The 20,903-nt window shown below is 40.7% G+C and overlaps 2 protein-coding genes across 4 annotated transcripts; both read left to right on the top strand.

Annotated features, from left to right (window-relative positions):
- Positions 1 to 626: 626 nt before the first annotated feature.
- Positions 627 to 8,751, top strand: lemd3 (LEM domain containing 3). The gene is made up of 13 exons (XM_043236030.1): positions 627 to 1,937; positions 4,551 to 4,591; positions 4,693 to 4,762; positions 4,855 to 4,931; positions 5,070 to 5,149; positions 5,244 to 5,389; positions 5,478 to 5,579; positions 5,677 to 5,779; positions 5,893 to 6,071; positions 6,299 to 6,380; positions 6,521 to 6,626; positions 7,044 to 7,122; positions 7,200 to 8,751. Exons 1-13 carry the CDS (start codon positions 659 to 661, stop codon positions 7,361 to 7,363), a joined length of 2,508 nt encoding a protein of 835 aa, XP_043091965.1. The 5' UTR covers positions 627 to 658; the 3' UTR covers positions 7,364 to 8,751.
- Positions 8,752 to 9,715: 964 nt separating this feature from the next.
- Positions 9,716 to 20,709, top strand: msrb3 (methionine sulfoxide reductase B3). 3 transcript variants are annotated; one of them, XM_043236033.1, is made up of 7 exons: positions 9,716 to 9,864; positions 12,643 to 12,786; positions 15,370 to 15,478; positions 16,160 to 16,237; positions 16,355 to 16,383; positions 19,307 to 19,404; positions 19,494 to 20,709. In XM_043236033.1, exons 2-7 carry the CDS (start codon positions 12,711 to 12,713, stop codon positions 19,665 to 19,667), a joined length of 564 nt encoding a protein of 187 aa, XP_043091968.1. In that variant the 5' UTR covers positions 9,716 to 9,864; positions 12,643 to 12,710; the 3' UTR covers positions 19,668 to 20,709. The 3 variants fall into 3 exon arrangements, with proteins under 3 accessions (XP_043091968.1, XP_043091969.1, XP_043091967.1); XM_043236032.1 differs by lacking the exon at positions 12,643 to 12,786 and adding an exon at positions 11,462 to 11,648 and having other exon boundaries at positions 9,730 to 9,864; XM_043236034.1 differs by lacking the exon at positions 12,643 to 12,786 and having other exon boundaries at positions 9,718 to 9,864.
- The last annotated feature ends 194 nt before the right edge of the window (positions 20,710 to 20,903 follow it).

Here is a 20,903-nt window from a genome sequence, read left to right as displayed (position 1 = left end):
ATGTTATTCAGGTATTAGAATATCTAAAAGCATCGTTTAGCTTTGAATGACTTAATTTTCTTTGCTGTTAATCAATTTATTTTCTGATTTTCACTTAATTTCCAATTGTTCAAAACAACAACAAAAATAATAACAATTATTATGTTTTTTAAATAAATTATTTTAATAGAATACGCAATTATTATTATTATTATTATTATTATTATTATTATTATTATTATTATTAAAAATATTTAAAAAGGCTGAAAACGGCGACGATGATAAAGATTATATTCACTTAATCACATCGAAACTCCTTCATGAGTGGAAAAGTACAGTATGTTAGGGGAAAATGTTTCAGCACATTTCTGTTTCTTATATAATTGTGTACACTTCTTAATAGAAATCTCGACTTATGTGATTACTGACTGAAATCTGACAAATTTATATAACTGTTCATTTATTTAAATTTTTTGTCAAGGCCTACTTGCGTGGCCCTTTTGACGGGTTTTACACTTTTTTTCTTGACGGTCATTCATAGCGATGTATAAAGTTCTTCGTTTAATAATTAAATGAGAAAAAAAAGTTTCCCGTTTCGTTCCTTTCAAGTTGCCCGTCTGTCCGCTTACTTCTACGTCACTTCCGCCGTGTCTCGCTGTGTGCGTTTTTTCGTGCAAAGATGGCGTCTGCACAGTTAACGGATGAGGAGCTTGTGTCTGAATTAAAACGGCTCGGCTTCACCCCGGGCCCGGTGACGGAGAGCACGCGGCCCGTGTACCTGAAGAAGCTGAAAAAGCTGCGGGAGGAGCAGCCCCAGCCGCGGGGCTCCCGGGGCGGGAAAGGACGCGGCGGCAGCGGGAGCATCAGCAGCAACGGCGGCAGCGGCGCTAGCAACAGCAACGCCGCGGCGCGAGCTCCGGGACTCGGCGCCAGGCCGCCGGACGGTGACGTCACGCGTCTCAGCGCCAGCCGGAGCGAAAAGCGCAGACCCGGAAAGTTCGTGCTGGGCTTCAGCTCGGACGAGTCGGACGCGGAGGTGCCGCAGAAGAAAGCAGGCCCGAATCACGGCGGCGGAGGCAGCAGGAGAGACCGAGGATCCGCGCTGCAGACACCCAGCGTCAGGCCTGCGGGAACACCCGCCGCCTCTCTCGGCTTATCCGCGGACAGGAAGAGCGTTGCCGCGTCTCCGTGGTGGGCAGAGCGAGGCAAATCCAACGATTCGGAGGACACGGAAAGAGACAGCCGGGCTTTGAACGGGAATAAGGCGTTTTATGAGTCTAACAGTAGCAAGTTAGCCAGGGATTACTCTGATTCGGACGAGGAGGAGGAAGAGGAGGGTGAACGAGAGCGTTCCCGCGAACGCCGCCTGACTTCCAGACACAGCCCGGCCGCCTCCTCTTCTTCTTCCCCGTACCGGAGCGTCTGGACCGCGGAGAAGACGGCGCATGATACCCCCGACTTCAGCCTAGATATGCTCGGGGAGCGAGACGAGATGAAGCCGAGGGAGTTCAGCGGAAGCTACGCGAGCCGCAGCTACCAGAAACTCTCCGGGATCGACGGGGAGGAGAGCGGCGGCGTCCCGTCCGGCTCTTTTAACAAGAACCACCTCGACAACGGAGACGGCGAGTCCCCCTGCGGCAGCGGCAGCCGGTTCGGTGTTGGGCTCAGACCGCGTTTTCCCTCCTACACGGCGACCTACCGAGCGAACCACTCGAACCACACCGGGTCCAACCACTCCTACAGCCATGCCTCAGCCCTCAAGCCCAAGCAGCACGCCGCGGTCCCCGAGGACGAGCTCCTGCAGCAGTTCAACCGGGAGGAGGTGTCCGCCACCGGCGGCTTCAGCGCGCACTACCTGTCCATGTTCCTCCTGACAGCCGCCTGCCTGTTCTTCGTGCTGCTGGGCCTCATGTACCTGCGGATGAGGGGCTCCGGCTCCTCCGAGGGGGATGCAGGCAGTAAGTGTCCAGGGGTGAATGTGGCATGTGTCTTTACCTGAGCATCGTTTTGGGGTGGTTTACCGTTTTGTTATTTACTATGTACTGAAATTTGATAAGTAGGATGAAATTTACGTGGTACCTAGTCCACAAAAATGGTATTACCTTGGTAAATTGAAAAGATTTGATGCTACTGAATACAACACGGATGCCGTAGCAAATGGATATATTGCTTTCACCCAATTTCCGAGAAGAATAATATCATAGCGCTGCCTTGAAATACAAAAAAGGCACATAAACATATCACCACCATTCTTTATTCAAAAAACATGGTTGTGCTAGTGATGTGCCAGATTGAAATATTACAGTACTTGCAATGCAGATGTTTACAGTATTCATATACGATGATATTTGCATTAACCTCCGTAGCAAAAAAATGTTTTGATACCATTTAAATATTAGCTTTTAAAAGTGGCGTTACCGTGGTGCATGTCCAATAGTATTGCCGTAGTGCACTGATACCAGCGTGCTTTGAAACATAAAATGATTGTCAGGTGAATACTGTTATATCAATGTAAAAATCAATCTCAAAGAATGATTTTTATGTTAAGTAAATGCATTGATTTACCCTGCAGTATTACAGAGTGTGTGTTTTAAAAGAAAAATGGCGCAATGCTTTAGAATTTTTTTTTTTTTATAATTGTTTGTTTCTGCAACTTCATGAGTCAAACGTGACTAATTCACACAGCACTTATCACCCCAGACTATTTGCACCTTCTCAGACAGGAAATGGTCTGTGCCAGTGGGGCTTTATGGGACCGAGAGAGGTATTTGCATTTGAAATATGCGCGTGCCCCGTGATATGCAGATAGGACGTGTCTTTCAGACTCGATAGAATTATGACCTAAATAAGTCATTAGTTATTTACAGCTGGTGTATTGAATGTCGTTGTTGTACGTTTTGTGCTTTTAATTGTTCTGGATAAATGAAGTGGAATTATTTTAAATGCTATAAACGACTGGAAAAGTCATGGAAATTCGGTCTTGAAAAGTGTGGGAACGCTCTGAGAGCCTGTTATTTGATAATAATGATGGCCAGTCTGGTAGTCCCCACGTTTTGACATGTTGAGATCCTTTATGGTCACAATGTGATGGCCAGCATTAATCTTTTGATGCGTTTTCCCAGATGAGAGAGAGCCACTCCGTTTAAATAGCTTGAGTACCATCAGAGCAAAGTGCTCTGGAGGCAGAGACGGCTCTTGAGAGGAAGCCGACTGATGAATTACTATGTATATTTGTGGCATGGCCGGTCTCTCAGGGAAGGAGCTTTGACTGGAGAGCGTGCTGCAGACATCTAGGTCACAGACGAGCTAAAGCGGCCTAATTGTCTGTCTCTCAGGGGACTCTGGGAGCTCGCGGCCAGCTAGAGCGACTGACTTCTCTCCGGCCGGCTAAATGTCTAATTCTCACTTTGAGTGTGACGTACAGTATGAGTATCAGATTTGTACTCGCTCAGATTGTTGCCATCGAACTGCTAATAGAACTAGTATTTCTGCTTCGTATATATACGCACAGTATTAAAGTAGTATGCGTGAAATGTGTCATGATATTCGGTACAATACACAAAGCAATGCGCTTGGCTTGATCTTCCAGTATGACAGCTTACAGTCATTTAAAACATCCTGGCTTATTATTTGGTCAGACTTTTGTTTCTTAATTGACGACTGGATGCTGCTTGCTGAACTAGCGGCAGTGTAACAAGGTCATGCAGCAACAATGTAACGCAGAGCTGTTTAAAATGTGTGTCATTATGTGGAAGTCATACTGAACATCGAGCGACTTTAGTTCTGTGACGTGTCTAATATTTTGTTTTTTATAAAGAAGGTAGATAAGATGATATTTCTTATTTTCATTGCTGATTCTGCTATCATAAAAGAAATGTTGTCTAGATTAGACTTTAGGTCCTAGATCTCACAATTGGCAGCTTTTTAAAACTTTATCTGGTTTGCGTTACTGAAATTTTAGTAAAAGATGTTTCGTCAGCTCAACCATTAGGCTGATAAACAGTAGTCTGTCGAAAATTAAATTTTTCTCCTGTTAAAAATTAAATATTACGCAAATCTGAAAAGAAAGGTGAGTAGGTCATGTAGTTTTGTGATGTTACTGACATTAAAAAAGTTTAACATGCGTTTAACTCGCATCTATAGTTAAACCCCGGAATAAAACAAAAATTGTATCTCTTCGCCTGAAATCTACGGCATCTATGGTCTCGAACTTATACTCCGGGAAAAAAACGATAGCTTCGTGTGAGAGACTGATGAATTAAAAGACTTGCAACATCAGACGGTTCGAGCCTGATAAGCCAGACCCGTGCAATCTATGATTGAGCCACGCAGGGCAGTTGCTGTGCTAAATCTGGTCCCGGGCCAGAGCAAGGACAGAAGCACAATGTTCAGACAATGACTCAAGTGTGAGACGACGAGAGGCTCTGGCTTGTAGTCACACCCTCAAGTGTGAGACGATGAGCAGCCCTCCTCCACGGCCTAGTTGGGAAATGCCATCCAGTCATATCGGTATAATTTGTCTAGTGCTGAGTAATGCCGTTTCTCAACTTTAATTTTGTCTTTTTTTTCAGTCATACTTCACCCGTTCGGACCAGAGTTTGACGTGCAGTATGTAAGTACCTGCTCACCTGTGCTCCGTGTTTTCCCTTTTCCTTATGGATTAACTGTCCTTAAACGTGCACTCACAACAATTAATTGCATTGATTTGAACAGGACGTCAAAGACAGAGACCTCATCCTTAACCTGCTCCTGTCTCTACATGAGCACCTGGCCAATGTCGCAGGTGAGCGTTCAGATACAACTTAATATATTTATACAGCTTAAAACCATTATTATTTTAACATCTGCAGCATTAAAAATTTGATTGCTTTTCAGGAGAACATGATTGTGGAGACGTTAAAAATCCTTTAAACAGAAGCGTCTCTTTTAGTGATGCCTCTACGTACCTCAAGGTGTGTTTGATTTATTTTTTTTTATTATAATTTTTTGTATGTTTTTATGATCAAATTGCATAATTTAATTTTGTATCGTTTGGGAAATGGTGGCTTTACCAAAATGCACAGTATAATAAAGCATCTTTCCCTTTCAAGCTCCAAAACGAAGCCTATGAAAACTTGATTGAAACGTCTTTAGAGTGGGTCATGAAAACCAAAGATGTTGTTGGTATAAGGTACCCGATTATCTGTCTATTCATCTCTTTATCTGTCTATCACTCTGTGTGCTATTTTCCTGTGTTCATTGGGGGTGTGTTGGTTTCTTGGCAGGTTGATTGGTGTCGACCCTGCTCAACCGATAGAGGATGTATCGGAAATCTCACGTCTAGAGTCCATCCACCCCCGCATGTCCTTCTTCTGCCGCCTCAGACGAGCCTTCTTCACTGTGATCCACAGAGTTCTCTTCGTACTTGCAGGTTGGCGTCTACTTTCTGTGGAAATCGGTGCTTTCTGCACGGGGAAGATCCAAGTCTTTTCACTGACCTTTCTTGCATTTCTCTGCAGGCATTGGTGTAGTTTTGGGTTTGGTGTATTACATGAAATACAGATGGCGCAAAGAAGAGGAGGAAACTAGACAGATGTATGACATGGTGGAGAGGATCATCGGTAAGACCGCCTCGTAGTTAGGCTGTGTTTTTTTTTATACAGAAACAAAACCCAGGGTTTAAAGCATCACAAACACCTGTGCTTTGTGTTTTCACAGATGTAATGAGAAGCCACAATGAGGCCTGTCAGGAGAATAAGGACTTGCAGCGGTATTTGCCCATCCCTCACGTCCGTGACTCTCTTGTCCAACCTCAAGAGAGGTATTGCGTCTTTGCAAAGTGCAGCGCTCGTTTTTGCATTTTTCTACGAACCACCCTTTTTTTTCCTGGTGCAGTGTGTTCTGAAGTGTATGTGTATGGTGTCGTTCTCTCAGAAAGAAGATGAAGAAGGTGTGGGAGAGAGCCGTTGCATTCCTCTCGGCGAACGAGTCCCGCATCCGGACAGAAACTCAGAGGATTGGAGGGGCGGACTTCATGGTGTGGCGGTGGCTTCAGCCCTCAATGTCACCGGATAAGATGTCCAGCATGCCCTCCAAAGTGTGGCAAGGCCAAGGTAACATTGTTCTTCTTGTGGATTCAATCATCTGCATTTTACAGTCAAACTTGTACCTTTTTACTTCTGTGCATGAATACATGTGGCATCCTCCTTCTGGTTTGGAGGACTAACTTCCCGTTAAAGCAGATGTAACTGATATTAAACATTCAACACATCGTGCCCAAATTCTTTTGGACGCACAGAGTATGTTCGTGAACCTGAAGTGGCTTGTTTTCGTTTTTCAGCATTTCCGTTGGACCGAAGAAATTCGCCACCAAACAGCTTAACACCGTGCTTGAAGATTCGCAACATGTTTGATCCAGTCATGTAAGTTTCTCAAGGACTTTTGCATGTGACCTCACACCGGATTGGTTCAGTAAAACGTATTCAGTTGCGTAATTGTATGTAGTTTTGCATGAGTGTCGTAGAAATGTGGTCTCACTGCTCGGTATTTCCCTCCTGAACAGGGAAGTGGGGGAGAACTGGCACCTCGCCATTCAAGAAGCCATTTTGGAGAAGTGCAGTGATAACGATGGAATCGTTCACATAGCTGTTGACAAAAACTCAAGAGAGGTGAGGATCCTGTGTGATTTGTTACAAAACATGGGTTTTTAGGTTCTTCTCCAAAAGCTAATGCCTTGCCTGCTGCCTTCAAAAGCTTAAGGGGCCAATTTGTAGCACAATACAACATACAATGACTTTTATTCTAATGGAGTCGTGTTGTAAGAATCATAGCACAGGTGATTTAAATAGAGCTTCGTGTTAGCATAAGCTAATTTGTACTAGATGGTAATATTAGCAAAACAAACAAATAATTGTTTTTATTTTTTTTTTACACGCAACTTTTTCTTTTCAACAAATTATTTTTCTCAGTGCATTCTGGTATTGCCTTGTTTACAAAGGATATGATGGTGCCATAACATTTTTATTTGATTGGGAACAATATTCCTAGAAGCGTTTAATTAATGGGGTGATTTTGTTCTCATCCAGGGCTGCGTTTATGTGAAGTGCCTTTCAGCAGAGCATTCTGGGAAAGCCTTCAAAGCGCTTCATGGCTCCTGGTTTGATGGTGAGTTAACATTTACGTTTATTATAGATTATAGATACATTTTCAGTCCATTTAAACCGGTCCTGCCTTCTTAACAGGTAAGCTGGTGACGGTCAAGTATCTACGCCTGGATCGCTACCACCAGCGTTTCCCACAAGCCCTGGGCTGCAACACACCCCTCAAGCCCTCCAGCTCCAGCATGAACAGCATGTCTCGCCTGAACCAGAGATCCAGCACATCCAGCTCACTGGGATTCTCTTGAGGCACGTGCTAACGGCCACCACCATCCTCTCTGCTCTCTCTTTCGCTATATACGAGGCTCCCTTCTCCTGCGTCCTCTTTACCAGAGAGAACTGCGTTCAGGAGCTTTTACAGTTGGGCAACCTGGGGGCGCCCAGTCAGTTTTGTCAGCCATATGCAAGCAATGGTGTTTAAACCTGTGAGCTGCTGTGTTTTGTTCTGGTTTTTTTTGTTGTTTTTTTTCTATTTCCTGTCCTTCGGTATCAAGGAAAGCAAGGGAGATGCACACACTGGCATGAAACCGGTGGAGAGAGAGTTGCTCGGTCCGGTGAACTTTTAGCAGAGGTGGACGGCGCAGTCTCTGTCCTTCTCATATCTGGTGCAAGTGGACACAAATTTCAGTTTCTTATGTACTTTCTTTGTTTTTGATAACCGTCTTTATGGATTCGATGACAAAAAATGGCTTCCAACTTTAAATCTTACAACACGAATGAGAGTTTTCCAGCCTCTGCTTATTTTTTACGTAACTAACTCCCCTCCTTAATTCCAAGGAGCTCTGTTGGGCTATACATAGCTGCATGTGCTGGTTAAAGTATGCCTATATTTAAGCTTTGAATTGTATCATATATTGTGGATGTTTATTTCCCTGATGCTGTTTTAGCTGATGTATTCCCTTTATTTTGTTTTTGTTTGTTTTTTTGCCCTTTTTTTCTTTTCTTTTCTTTTGTTTTTTTGTTGTAGTTTTTAGTCCAAGAACAGCATGCACACACTCTAGAAAGGGGTGCTGTAAATATCTTGTTGAATGGTGGTGGTTAAAATCATCTGTATGAAACTGAAATCGTCATAAGCTCTCGTTTGTTTCTTGCCAACAGAATAACTACACTGCTGCATTCAGAGACGTGTCATGTGGAAGGGTCTACGTGGCTTTGTGAGAGAAATGAACAGTTGTGTTCTCCTTCAATGCCATGTTTCTGAACACTAGTCTTAATTGTCACAGCCTGATTATATTCAAGTATATAATTATTTACTGTTGTTTTGTTTATATTTTAAAAAGTTATGCTTTTCCCATTATAATTGGTGCAGATGGATGTCCCCCCCCCCCTCCTCACCGATCACTTGGCAGATTTTAAATGCCACCCTGTTGCTGTTTTTAATCTGTCCCCGGCCCTTCTAAATTCCCAAAGGAGACGTTTTTTTTGATGGAAGTTGTTTTGTGACTTTCTTGTACACACTTGTGCTACAGTCGCAGCCTGATGTGGTGATCTGATTCGAATTTGTATCGGGACACATTCATAAACGGAGCATGTCATGCTGCGGTCATGTCTATTTTGGATCACAGAAAGATTTATCAGCTTTTGTTTAGATGCAGTTCGGGTGGATATGAGGTAAATAAAATGTACTTGTTTATTACTCACGCTTATCTCCTTCCTTAATGAGATTCCACCACATCATCTACATGGGCTGATTTTAACTTCGTTTTTTTTATTTACCTTTTTATTAAAACATTGCAAATGTCTTTTTAGATCACATTGATCCTTTAAATGTTGATTAACTGTCGCCCGCACCAGGTATCTAGGTGAACATGTTAGTAGTGCAAACATAATAGCGTAGTTTTTAGTCTTGTACGTTCAAGATTTTCAAAATCTTTTTTGTAATGTAAAATGTATGTATTAGTAAACGGATGTACAAGCTTAATAAGATCATTCTTACAATTTCCAGATGTAAAACTGGACATTTCAGTGCTGTTTTGCAACAACTGTCATCTGTATTAATTATGAGGAAACGGAGATGCTGTTCAAAATACATCCATTTTATTTTTTAATACTCACATTAAATAGTCATGTAATTTAATTTCCCTGATTTATTGCCAGTTCTTTGCTTTTGTCCAACCGAAAAGGATCCTGAAGTATATATATAAATGGATAAATAAAAATAATAAACGGCACCATTTAAAAAAAAAAACAGCCTATTAATGTAGAGTTCGGCATTTAATGCATTGCTTAACATTCAAGGGTAAATTGATACTAACTTTAAATAGAAAGCATTTAAAATATAGGTTATAACGTTCATAAAAGGATGATTAATACAGTTGCGGTTCTATGACTAAATTGTTTTAATTCACGTAGTATCATTTTATCAGTATAGTACCACAGCTTTTAGCATTTCACTAGTTGTCACAACTTGGCTGATCCCAAACCAGGACGTGACGATGGCGTGCAAAGCCTAATCTACAGAGGTCCTTGCACTTTTACGTTTAAACGACATCAGATATATCGCAAACAACCGAGACCGTTTAACGGCGTGATTAGTTCACCAGAGCGTTCGGACGGCTCCGCGCTGCGTAACCGTGCGCGCAAATTACGCATTGCTCATATTTGGAGCTCGTCTGCCCGGCGAGAGGAATTTCCCAGAATGCACTTGTCATTACCTAAGAAGTACACGGTCGTGTCGCTGTTTGACAAATGCTCTGTTCCCACAGCGGCCCCCTAAGTCCGCTCTTCTTCTCGCTATTTCTGCTGTCCGGTACGTGTAACTATTGTTTTATGTGTACATTGCTTCTCACGCACTTTTGTTGAGCGACTTTAATGTGTGCAACAGGGTCTCTATGACTGCGCGGTGAACGTGTAACGCAACACCGTTACACTTTACCGTCGCTTCAAAACTGACGCAGTTGAAATGTACGCGTTTATTGTCAGCTTGCGCGCTTTTTATGTCTTAATACGACGGAAATAGCCCAGTTTTCCTAGTCGTCTATACGAAGCGTATCACTTTGTATACTATGTATATACTACGTATCCTCCCACACGTGATGTCATAGCGGTGAGGCTTTATTACGTAACGTTTTGTTTATGCAAACCACACCCTTACGAAAAAAAAATGACTACTGTACACACTCTTTGCTTTCAAGCAGGCTGTTCTTTGTAATTGCAGACCATTCAAAGCCATCAATATTTGATGTCATGTTTATTCAGTAGCCCTCCAAACCCCTGACACCTGTCTCATAAACAAAAAGCAGGCTGTGTAATAATAAGTTTGTGCTTGTGATTCTGGTGTGAATCCGATATGTTAAACATCCTATTGTTGCCGAGCAAAACGCACAGAGGGTTTCTAATGCTTGAGAGATTCATTCACGTCTGATATGCTTTCATTTGCTGTTCACAATGCCCTTGCAACCGTTGATTTTAACATTTCAGCTCTCATCTGTTACTTTATGGCCTTGTGTAGTTATGACCGTCGCTGCACCCCAAGTATCAAAGCGTGCTTTATTTATAAACCGCACTGATACTCGGAGCACTTGAAGTTTGTGGTGAGCAGAGGCTTGAAATGCTCTTATTTTGCCAGTTTTTTTGCTGTAGTTCAGTGGAGTTTATTGCTAGTGATAAGTGTCAAAATGACATTTGTTGCGTTTGATTCATCAGTGCAGCTAAACCGAGTAAAATAACCGAATGAATGCAATGCACATGCAGTGAGATGACAGGAAACCAGAACAAGCGTTCAGATCATTTAAAGAGATCTTTCTGGAATGTGAACGATGTAAACGTCCAGCTTATTATAACCCGTCTATTTATAGTCGCCTCTGCAAGAGATTGCTGGATATTTTTAAGATGTGGCCTTGCTTGCGTCTGTATCTGTTCATGTGTTAAAACCAATTGTGCCGGACAGACCAGGCCCCTAAGTGCCAACAAGATCAAGACAAAATGTATTAAGACAGTATATGGAATCTGTTCATATTTAATGTGTTAAACTACAGCCTTGGCTATAGATTAAGTTTAAAATGAAACATAAGAGCCAAGCTTGTTTAGTGGCAGAGGCCATATATATGTATATATGTATATATGTATATGTCTATGTCTATATGTATATGTATCACTAAATAAGTGCTAAATGCAAAAAAGATGATGCTGTGTTACTTGTGCTCTTCTCCTGTCTCCTTGTTGCAGTAGACGAAAAGATCTCTCCTTTTCCTCACACAGCTGCACGACCACTAGATGGACCTCATTCCTTATAAACCACAGCTTCACCCTCGCTCTCAGCAGCGCTCTGTCTCTCTAACCATAGTTGGGCTGTAACTTCCCACAGTCTTTGGCCTCTAACAGTTTTAAAGCTACCTTTTCCTTAGGTCTTTGTAGTTACGAGAAGGCTCGGAGAAGGTCTTAAAAACCTTCCGGCGTTCTTCGGCGCGCGCTCGAGTTTGCCGTAGGCCAGGATGGCTGTCCGTCTTCTCCGATCCGTGGCCCTGCTCCAATGCAGTCGTTCCCATAAGTCCGCAAGGCCGCTCCTAGCACTGATTCCACCCGCTACGCTAGGTACTGTAACCTACATGGCTAGGATATATAACGTACCGAGTTGAATTAAATGACAGCAAAGTAGATTGTTCTCTGTAGCTGATATAAGCAAAGTTGCTCATGTGTATTAGTATAAATTGAATTATAAGGGTTAGTTTTCACTTCATGGCCCACAGATACACAACTGACGTGCTACAGCCATAGAAACCGCTGATAAGCTTCTCTTTTATCTGTTTTCTATGCAAAATGCTTTGCGCTTTTTTTTTCCTGTGTCTTCTCAAGGCTCTGAATTCTAAAACGAATAACCCAGCTCATTAAACTTGACGTAAGTCACATGTAAGACCTTTTAATGACTCTTTGAAGATAATCTCAATGGTTAAAATGTAAGCCTGAAAACAGAAAATGAAAAGGTATTTGTAACATTTATTTTTTTTTAAGTTTACTAATTCAGAATTCTTTTCACAATTCTGAGGAAAGCGTTTAGGACCGTGAGATACAAAGTCAGAATTGTGATGAGTAAACTGAGAACTGTGCCATGTTTTCTCATTTCTGACCAAAAAAAAAATGAATTGCGAGACTTTAACTTACATTTCTGATTGACAGATAAAAATCTCAAATTTCGTATATATTAGTCAGCAATCAAAAATGAAAAAAATAATGAAAAATGGCTGCTTTAAAGTTGTTGGCTTTATTAAAACTTTATATGCCACTGTTTTAAATGAGTTTTTTTTATATTATGCCCTGTGATATACATTTAACTGTCATTTGTGAAAGTGAATGTGTCTTAAGGTTGGTTGTTGGGGATATGTTTTTACATCTTTATCATTCCTGTTCGCTTCTCTCTATCTCCACAGAGACGTTAATCAGTCTTTCCCTGCATGAGAAGTGTCAGCCGTCCCGTGATTGGCTGCTCTAAGTGTCCATCTCTGTGACTGACATCTGCGTTGACCTATGTTGTGTTTTTTTTTCTCCTTCCTCTCCCTCCTCGACTGTGTTTGTCTTTATTATTTTTTAGCCTGAGTGGTAGGAGGGTGTTTTAGCAGGCGCCGCTGTTTCTGTTCTCCTGCAGCACCGGCCGCAGCCATGTCCGGGTTCAATCTACTGCATCTGGTCAGCCAAGGCCAACCTGTAAAACTCAAGGCCTGCGGGCTCCCCTCAGGTCACCTGGATGCTGTGTGTGTGTGTGCAGTGTGCTTTGCTTTCTTGATTCTTTCATATGTGCGCACACGCGTGTGTGTGAGCATTCGGCAAGGGGTGTGTGCTTGTGTGTGTGTGTGTGTTTGGTTAATGATAAGGTCACTTGTGGAGAAACCAACTTCTGGATTTATCTAAAGGCAGCCCGACATGGATCACTTTGACTGTCTTCGCATAAATGCACGGACAGCCGAGCGGCTGAACAGTTAATACTTTTAGATCTTTAGTGGGTTTCCAGATATCAGGTTCCCCCTGATGCTTGAGTTGGTTTTTCTGCATTTGATGACCCCTTGCCCCGGAAATGTCACCTTTTGCTTTGCTCTTATTTGTTTTCCTCCGTTTAGCTCTTCAGTTGCTCGTGGAATAACTCCCTAACACACTGTTTTACCTTCTTTTTAAGCTTGCATGACCAGTATAGCTTTAAGATCTACTAATGATTGCGTTTGTGTTTGCATTTTCCATTTTAGGAATTTAAATGAGACTCGCAATTTAAACATGCTGTGTTCTGAGGGAACTTTTTTCGATCAGTTAGTTGTGTCTAATTGCATTTTTGTACATTAATCATTGGTGCATGTTAACGCCAGGAGTGTTTCTGTGTCAGAATAATCTGCAAGATGTCATACAAACAAGATGATATTGTGATGGTTATCATTACTATTACTTTCATATTAGCTCAAAATCAATAAAAATGTAGTGTGTGTATATATATATATGTGTGTGTGTGTGTGTGTGTATATATATATATATATATATACACACACACACACACACACATACAGAGTATATTTAGAAAATATTTACATGTAGGCCTATTGATATTTATATTCATATGATTTATACTATATACAAAAAATATTGGTAACACTTTTACGGTACGGTTTTAACCTATTAGTTGCTTATTAGCATGCATATTACTAGAATATTAGCCATTTATTAGTACTAATTGAGCGCATATTAAAGCCATTTCTATTTGACCTTATTCTACATCCCTAATGCTTAAACGTAACAACTACCTTACTAACTATTACTAAGTTTTTTGTATGCTTAAGGCTGATGCGATGAGCTGAGAATAGGTAGAAAGAAGCGTGAAAAGTGTCCGGGGGAAGACGTGATATTTTTGGTGTGAAGCAAAAGGCCCGTGCTAAAAACAAATCTTGCTTCCAATTAGGAAATAACTTTCACTTGAGGTTATAGCGGAGGGATGTTGGAACAACGTGCTGATTTGTAGCGTGACCTCTCGGTGCACCAAAACTAAATCATTTGCAGGGGGTGACACAGACCGAATTCCTGAATTTCTTTAAATGCCTCCTTAGAGGCTTTTCTAGACAAACCAAGAAATAAAACACTTTCTCCCTCCCCCTCTCTCACAGTATAAATAGCGTTCAGAGTCCTCCATACACAAAAAATAGGAATTCTCTCTCTGTCTCGCTAATAGGATCCAGAAGACCCCTCTCACAGAGTCGAAAGGAATACGGGAGAGTCCTGCAGGGAGGCGACCCCCTCCTTTTTGCGCTCTCCTCCCCTCTTCCCCGTGTTTGTCAGAAGTAACTTTGTACTCGCTGGACAGAGCAGGGCCCATCAATGGAGCCCATTCACCAGAGGGACCTTTAAAGACCCCATTATTTCCTCCATTCACATGGTTTCAATCTTGTCGAGAGGAATTCTCCACATAGCCTAAGTGAAGGGAGACCTGCTCTCACCAGAACGCAAGCCGTAAAACTGGCCAAACAATACGGGAGCAGGACAGACCCCACAGGAACACGAGTGAAAAAATCGTTATTAGCAGGAAAGAAGGTGGAAAGGAGGGGAGAAAGCACTCTGTAATGGGAAATTGCAGTAGAATTGTATGTAATTTAAAACTTCTGCATGTCCCGGTGACTAAATGGCGTACAGATGGACATCTGGCCCCCTTTAAAAACATGGCTACAGTGCTTGTCTTTATCTGAGGACCTTACGGTCGCCAGAGTGGATGGTTCAGGAGCACTTTTTAGTGTTTTTTTTCTTTTTCGCCTTCATTGATGTTTTGGAGTTTGTTATCAGTAGAAGTTGCATCACTGTTTAATGAATTAGTTTGAAAGTCCTTCTGGTGACAATTACTCACTCCTCAGGTTGACCTCTAGAGGTCGGCATTGTTGTAAAGCTAGGGGCCAAGTGTAGCAGTCAAGATCGCTGCCTTCTGTATAAACAGCCAACATGAGCGCTCATCTAGAATGTCATAACTCACTGCGTATGTTATGCAGGGAAAATCAAATTTTCCTCGGCGTAATACTTTGGCTGTAGCACATCACTGACGGAGCGTTTGGATTCTGTGTGTGTGTCACTGACACTGTGATTTTTCCAGGCAAGAGTCGAGTCAGGAATTGTAGTAGACATCCTTTGTTATCGGCCAAACCAAATCATTTGCTACCAAAGTAACCAGACAAAAGTGCTGACTCCTGCTTGGAAGGAGTCACATAGAGGCCTAGATTAGAACGGCATTGTTTGTTTTGAGTAATTCTGCACTGCTTTACTTTGAAATTACGAACACTTACGTTTGCCTGACCTGTAGGAACGTGCCGAAGTAAGAAGACATGGCCCAAGACGTTCCCAGAGGAAGAGCTGAGGAAGCGTTTGACCCCCATGCAGTACCATGTTACTCAGCAAAAGGGCACAGAGAGGTGGGACACCCATCCTAACTGAAAGACACTTTAAAATACATTTTCAGTCGTAGGTTTGGACATGCTTGAATTATCAAGTAATGGTTAAGTATTAAAAATTTGCAGATAAGTATAAAAGTATGACGTAAAAGCAGCCACAAAGTAAAATGCCATATTGCAAATAATTCAGATATGTTCCAACAACGTTAGATTCTTGGCTGGTTCTCTGCTGAACGACCCAATGCCATGAGATAGAGGTTGAGTAGAAGGAGGATGTAGCGTAGAAGGGAAAACATGGCTTTTCCTCCGTTGCTCTGTGGTAAAACACACGTGGGGAAAGTATTTATCGGCCCATTGGCAGTAGGAATGTGAAAAATGCCCCTTAGCCTGTGAGAAGAGAGCAAAGAAAGAGACCTGAAAGGTGCATTTTGAGGCCTGTTACTGTGTTCCCCCACAAATCCTCTTCAGCTCATGTAGATAAGAAATGCTTAGTCAGTTGCTTGCATTTACAGTTTTTTTCATAAACACGAGAGCTTGGGAAACTGAAATGCACTTTGAAATGAGCAGTAATATGGATTAGCATTAATTGATGAACTTTTAACAAGCTGACCGTTATCTTTCATTTAAGCTAACCGTATGCATAGTTGATCATTTTAATGTATAAAGTCACAGTTTGTGTTTTTTTTTTTTTGTCATCCCTAGTGCTTTTACAGGAAAATACACAGATAACAAAGAAGAAGGGACCTACCATTGTGTCGTTTGTGGTGCCTCTCTTTTCACGTGAGTGTCCATAATGACCCATTTTTAACATGCCCATTGTATTTAATCTTTATTTCTGATTGAATTATCTTATTCGGTAGTCAATATTTTGTTATTAATGACTTACTGTCTTTGCAGGTCTGATAAGAAGTTTGAGTCTGGATCAGGTATGGTTCTGCACTCACTTAAAATCAGAATAGAGTTTATACTTGATTTTTTTTTTTAATGCTCTGAACAGCTCCAGTACATCTTTTGTTAATTGTGTACATAATGGTACAAGACTAAGCCTAATTGTTTATCAGTGAAAGAGAAAAAAAAATAGACAAGGCTTATTGCTACTCGTTCTTCTGTTGATTGGCTCAATAAGGGAGTTTAACCTTCTCAACCTCTTTTAAGGTTGATTGCAAGGACGAATGTGAATCCAGTCAGCTGCCTAATAGGCTGCAAGTGTAGAGCGCGAAACCTCACACGCTCCTTTATATAGGAATTACAGCACTATACAGCGAACAACACCCTGACTTCAAGATCCTTCAAAATATCTCAAATATTTTAATAAGCGATATCTGTTCTTTTTGAGATTAATGTTATTGGCTATAAACATTCCGCCACAGTTATCCATAATCTTCTTAAATGTTTAAATTGTGCATATCAAAAATGCTTCCTTCACGTATAGAGAACAAACTTGAGTTTTTTTGCTTATTAGTTTTTTTAAAGGCTTACAGAAAATGGCAGTATTTGCTTGGAAAAATCAAGTGAAGATAGTTTAGAGACGTTTTATCAGCCAAGAAAAAATTTGGCTTTGCTCCTCAATGAATGTTACATGTTGCATTGATATAGTTCAACTTTAAATAAAAAACATGGCATCTTGCACATCATCCGTCATTGTATGCAAGAATGTAATGCTAATAAAGCATATTATAGTCACTTTGATTTTATTGCATTAAATGCAGGTCATCGTTGTTATGAATGGGTTTCCTGGAAGTGCTTTTTATAATGGCTTTATGCTACAATGCTATTATGTTTTCTGTTTTAAGTTTAAACAACTCTCTTCAACTCAGTCTAAGTGAATGTTGAATTGAGGCCGAGTGTATAAAATGTAATTGTAATATATCCCAGCAACGGATTGTTGATCTCATACAGATCTGAGCTCCAAATCACATACTTCTGTAGCATTACTCATGCTATTTTTATTCACTCTGCGAACAAAAGTAAAACGTGTATGCAAGAATCCTCTACAGAAAACAGGACGAAATGAGAAACATCTGGGCCCCGTGTTGAAAAATCCGATTTTTTATGTCTTCGACATAGAGATGGGTGCCAAACGGGCTGCATTGCATGCAGGCAACACTGCAGCCTGGACTCATATAGACTCAATTTCCTGTTTTGTTAGAGTGACGCTACACTGCTCCATTCACTGGGCCGCTCGCCCTAGCGATAAAACTCCATTAGATCAGCTCCACGACGATCCGCCGGGATTCTCCCGGTCTGAGTCATAGGATTCCTATATTCCCCCTAGAGCTTCCTGTGTCTGAGTGGAATTTCGTGGCTTTGTAGTTGCAGCCAAGCATCTCCTCCCTAAGAGGGAGGAGAGAGAGGGGTCAGTATAGATGGCGATTGAGGGGTTGAGGAGGGAAAGTATAGAATGAGCGGCTGGATGACTGACTGACTTCTGTTCACCACACGTAGTATCACAGCAGTAAACCGACTCCTGCTTCCTGATTATGAAGATAGAGTTACCAAGACGTGCTAGCCAATAATTAGGGTCGAAAGCTAGAATAAAGGGCGTGAAGGTTTCCCACATTGGCCCTTAGACAACTCTTTCTGTTAGTTCTCCGTTATTATTTAGAACAGAGTATACTTAGAAAACCTTAAATTAACTTTTTGAACGTCTTAAATAGTTCTCAAATCTGTGGACAGAAAGAGAAATGGCATAGTTAGGTTTTTTTAATTATATAATTGCATATTTAACACGTTCTTGAGATTTAAGTAATCCAAAATACAGTATAAACAGTAATGTTGTGAAATATATTGCAATTTAAAGTAACCAGTTTGTAGCTTAATTTCAGCAGCTGTTGTTTTCAGTGTCCCTTGATCCTTTAGAAATCATTCTAATATGCTGATTTCGTGCTTAAGAAACATTTCTTATTATAAACTGTTCTGCTCATTTAAAAAAAAAAAAAAAAAAGTAGTGTTTTTCCAGAAATACCATTGACATTTTTAATATTCTCGAAATGCTCTAGTATTAATTTTTTGTTTTCTAGATTAAAAACTGACAGTTTAGACTTATCATTAGACTTAACACTGTTTTTGCAGAGCTTTTTCTGTAATGTTTTAAAGAATAATTGGAGGTAGTGTACCCCGCAGTACTTTTCATTCATTTTGCTTTGCAGTAATTTAATGTCTTTCCCTCTACCGGTAATCAGGAGGTAGTACTTCAAAATTTTTAGTACTAAAGTAGGTAGGCTTTTTTTCGTCATAAACCTAAACAAATATAGTAGTATGTTCCCAAGGTTCTTCTTCTCCAAACGTTCCACCTACCCAGAGAGCCATGAGCAGGACCACCCATGAGTCAGAGCAGCCATTCTTTCTACTTGCACCCCTGTTACTCGGTAGAAATTTTCCAGATGAAAGAAACAGGACCGTGAGACAGACTGGCGATAACCATTTTCAGTGAGATTTGTTTCACTTCCTGATCTCACGTTCACTGGGGTATAGATGGACAATTTCTTGTATCTGGTTTTGCCGGAAACCAAACACCCAAGAATCATGGGGGTGAATTTTGCATTTAAAAACACTAAAGGACCAAATTTTCCCATATTCTTTGCCACATAATCAAACTCTGTGTGCTTTACGTTCTTAATATATGCAATGTGCTGCATTAAGTTTACTGATTAGTTTCCACATCACTAGAGCAAAAGAAATGAAAGACAAGGATAGAGAGGAAAGTACATGCGAGGATTCACTCAGAATGAGCTTCAGCATTAGGACAGGCACAGCATGAGATGGAAACACACACCAGGATCAGAGGTTTATAGGTTTGTGGATCACAGAAAGATTCACTTAAGCCTCAGTGTTATTTTGCTTTTGCAGGATGGCCCTCCTTTTTTGATTTGATCAATAAGGACTCTGTAACGCTAACTGATGACTTTTCATACGGGATGCACAGAGTGGAGACAACCTGCAGTCAGGTACAAAACCAGATTTATCTTCTTTTAACTATGAAAACAACTTTCAAAAAACAACAAACAACAGATTTTATTTTTTCTTCTCATTGTAGTGCGGTGCTCACCTGGGCCACCTTTTTGATGATGGACCTCGACCAACAAAGAAACGCTACTGCATAAACTCCGCTTCACTCAATTTCCAGGAGAAAAACAGTGCTTCTGCGGAGGTGGAAGCATCTGGAGGAGCAGGTCAATCACCATCTTCTAGTAAGAATGAAGAACTTTAATAGGACATGAAATAGACCAATCAGATGTCACGCTACTCCAAAGTCACTCCATCAACTTCAAATCAAGTGAGCTGTGCAGTCAGACAGCTATGTACTTAGCATCATTTATCTGAATCATAGGGTTCTTCAAGATCACAAAATGCAATATCAGTATCCAGATAACAAATGAGAATGGCCTTAACGTTTGCTCCTCAACTTCTTTACTTGAATTTTGTGTCGTTTGAAGAGCTCACATTGCTTTAAAGAAGTTTGCTCTGCTTAAATGTTTTTTAACACTTGTTGGAAATTTTCAGTTGGGGAAAAAGTCTGAGACTACATTGGAAATTTTGAGTTTTTTATTTGTTTTCATTTTAAATTAAAAGTTTTAAAGATTGAGAATTTTAAACAACTTCAAAACGAGTGACGGATAATGAAAAACACTTTCTAGGTCACTAATTGAGTAAATCGAGAGTCAGGTATTCTGAGGTTCAAGATGATTTCTGAATCATGCTCAGATCGTGCTGGAGAAAATTTCTGGTGCCATTAAAACAAACACATTCACATATTCCTGTTGTGTTTTTTTTTTCAATTCAGATTTTAACTCTGAAGGTTTTTGCTTATAATGTAATGTGTAATGGAAAAGAAAAATGCATTTTCACTAGTGGTCTCTGACTTTTTAGACCCCATTGTTTATTGAAAGTCCAATGATTGGAAATTAATTATATATGTATACTTTCTCAGAGCGCTGTGTTGTTTTTGAAGTGACATGTGATACAGGGAGGTCAAGAAGTTTGAGGAAAATGCTATGCAAGTGCTCCTGTGAGCAGTAAAATAAGCACCGAGTGGAGAACAAAGCATTCTTTGAAATAAAATGGAACAGATGACAAATGTTTAGTCTGAACACAAATGTAGCCTGACATTTAAGGGTGCTTTTTTTGGTCTCCCTGCTTGCAGTGCCTATTTTTGTCCTGAGTTGTGAGGGTTTTTTTGAGATATTGATTTACTTTGATTGATAGAATTTAACTAATATTGAACAGTGTGATTAAAGAGATATTAAGAATAATGTGTTGTTGTGAAGTTTGTTCACATATTTAGGGGCCAAGCACATTATTTACATTATTTAAATATATTATTGTTTTTTTCCCTTATATGAATTAGTTTTATTGGTTCATTTTATTTATATTAAATATTTGACACATAGTAGTTGGTCAGAAAAATCTTCAGAAGACATTAATGTAGTACGCTATTCTTGTGTAT

This window comes from Puntigrus tetrazona, chromosome 4, assembly GCF_018831695.1.
Source record: "Puntigrus tetrazona isolate hp1 chromosome 4, ASM1883169v1, whole genome shotgun sequence".
Classification (NCBI taxonomy): domain Eukaryota; kingdom Metazoa; phylum Chordata; class Actinopteri; order Cypriniformes; family Cyprinidae; genus Puntigrus; species Puntigrus tetrazona.
The sequence above is the reverse complement of the archived record's forward strand: the minus strand, read 5'-3'. Positions and strand labels throughout refer to the sequence as shown.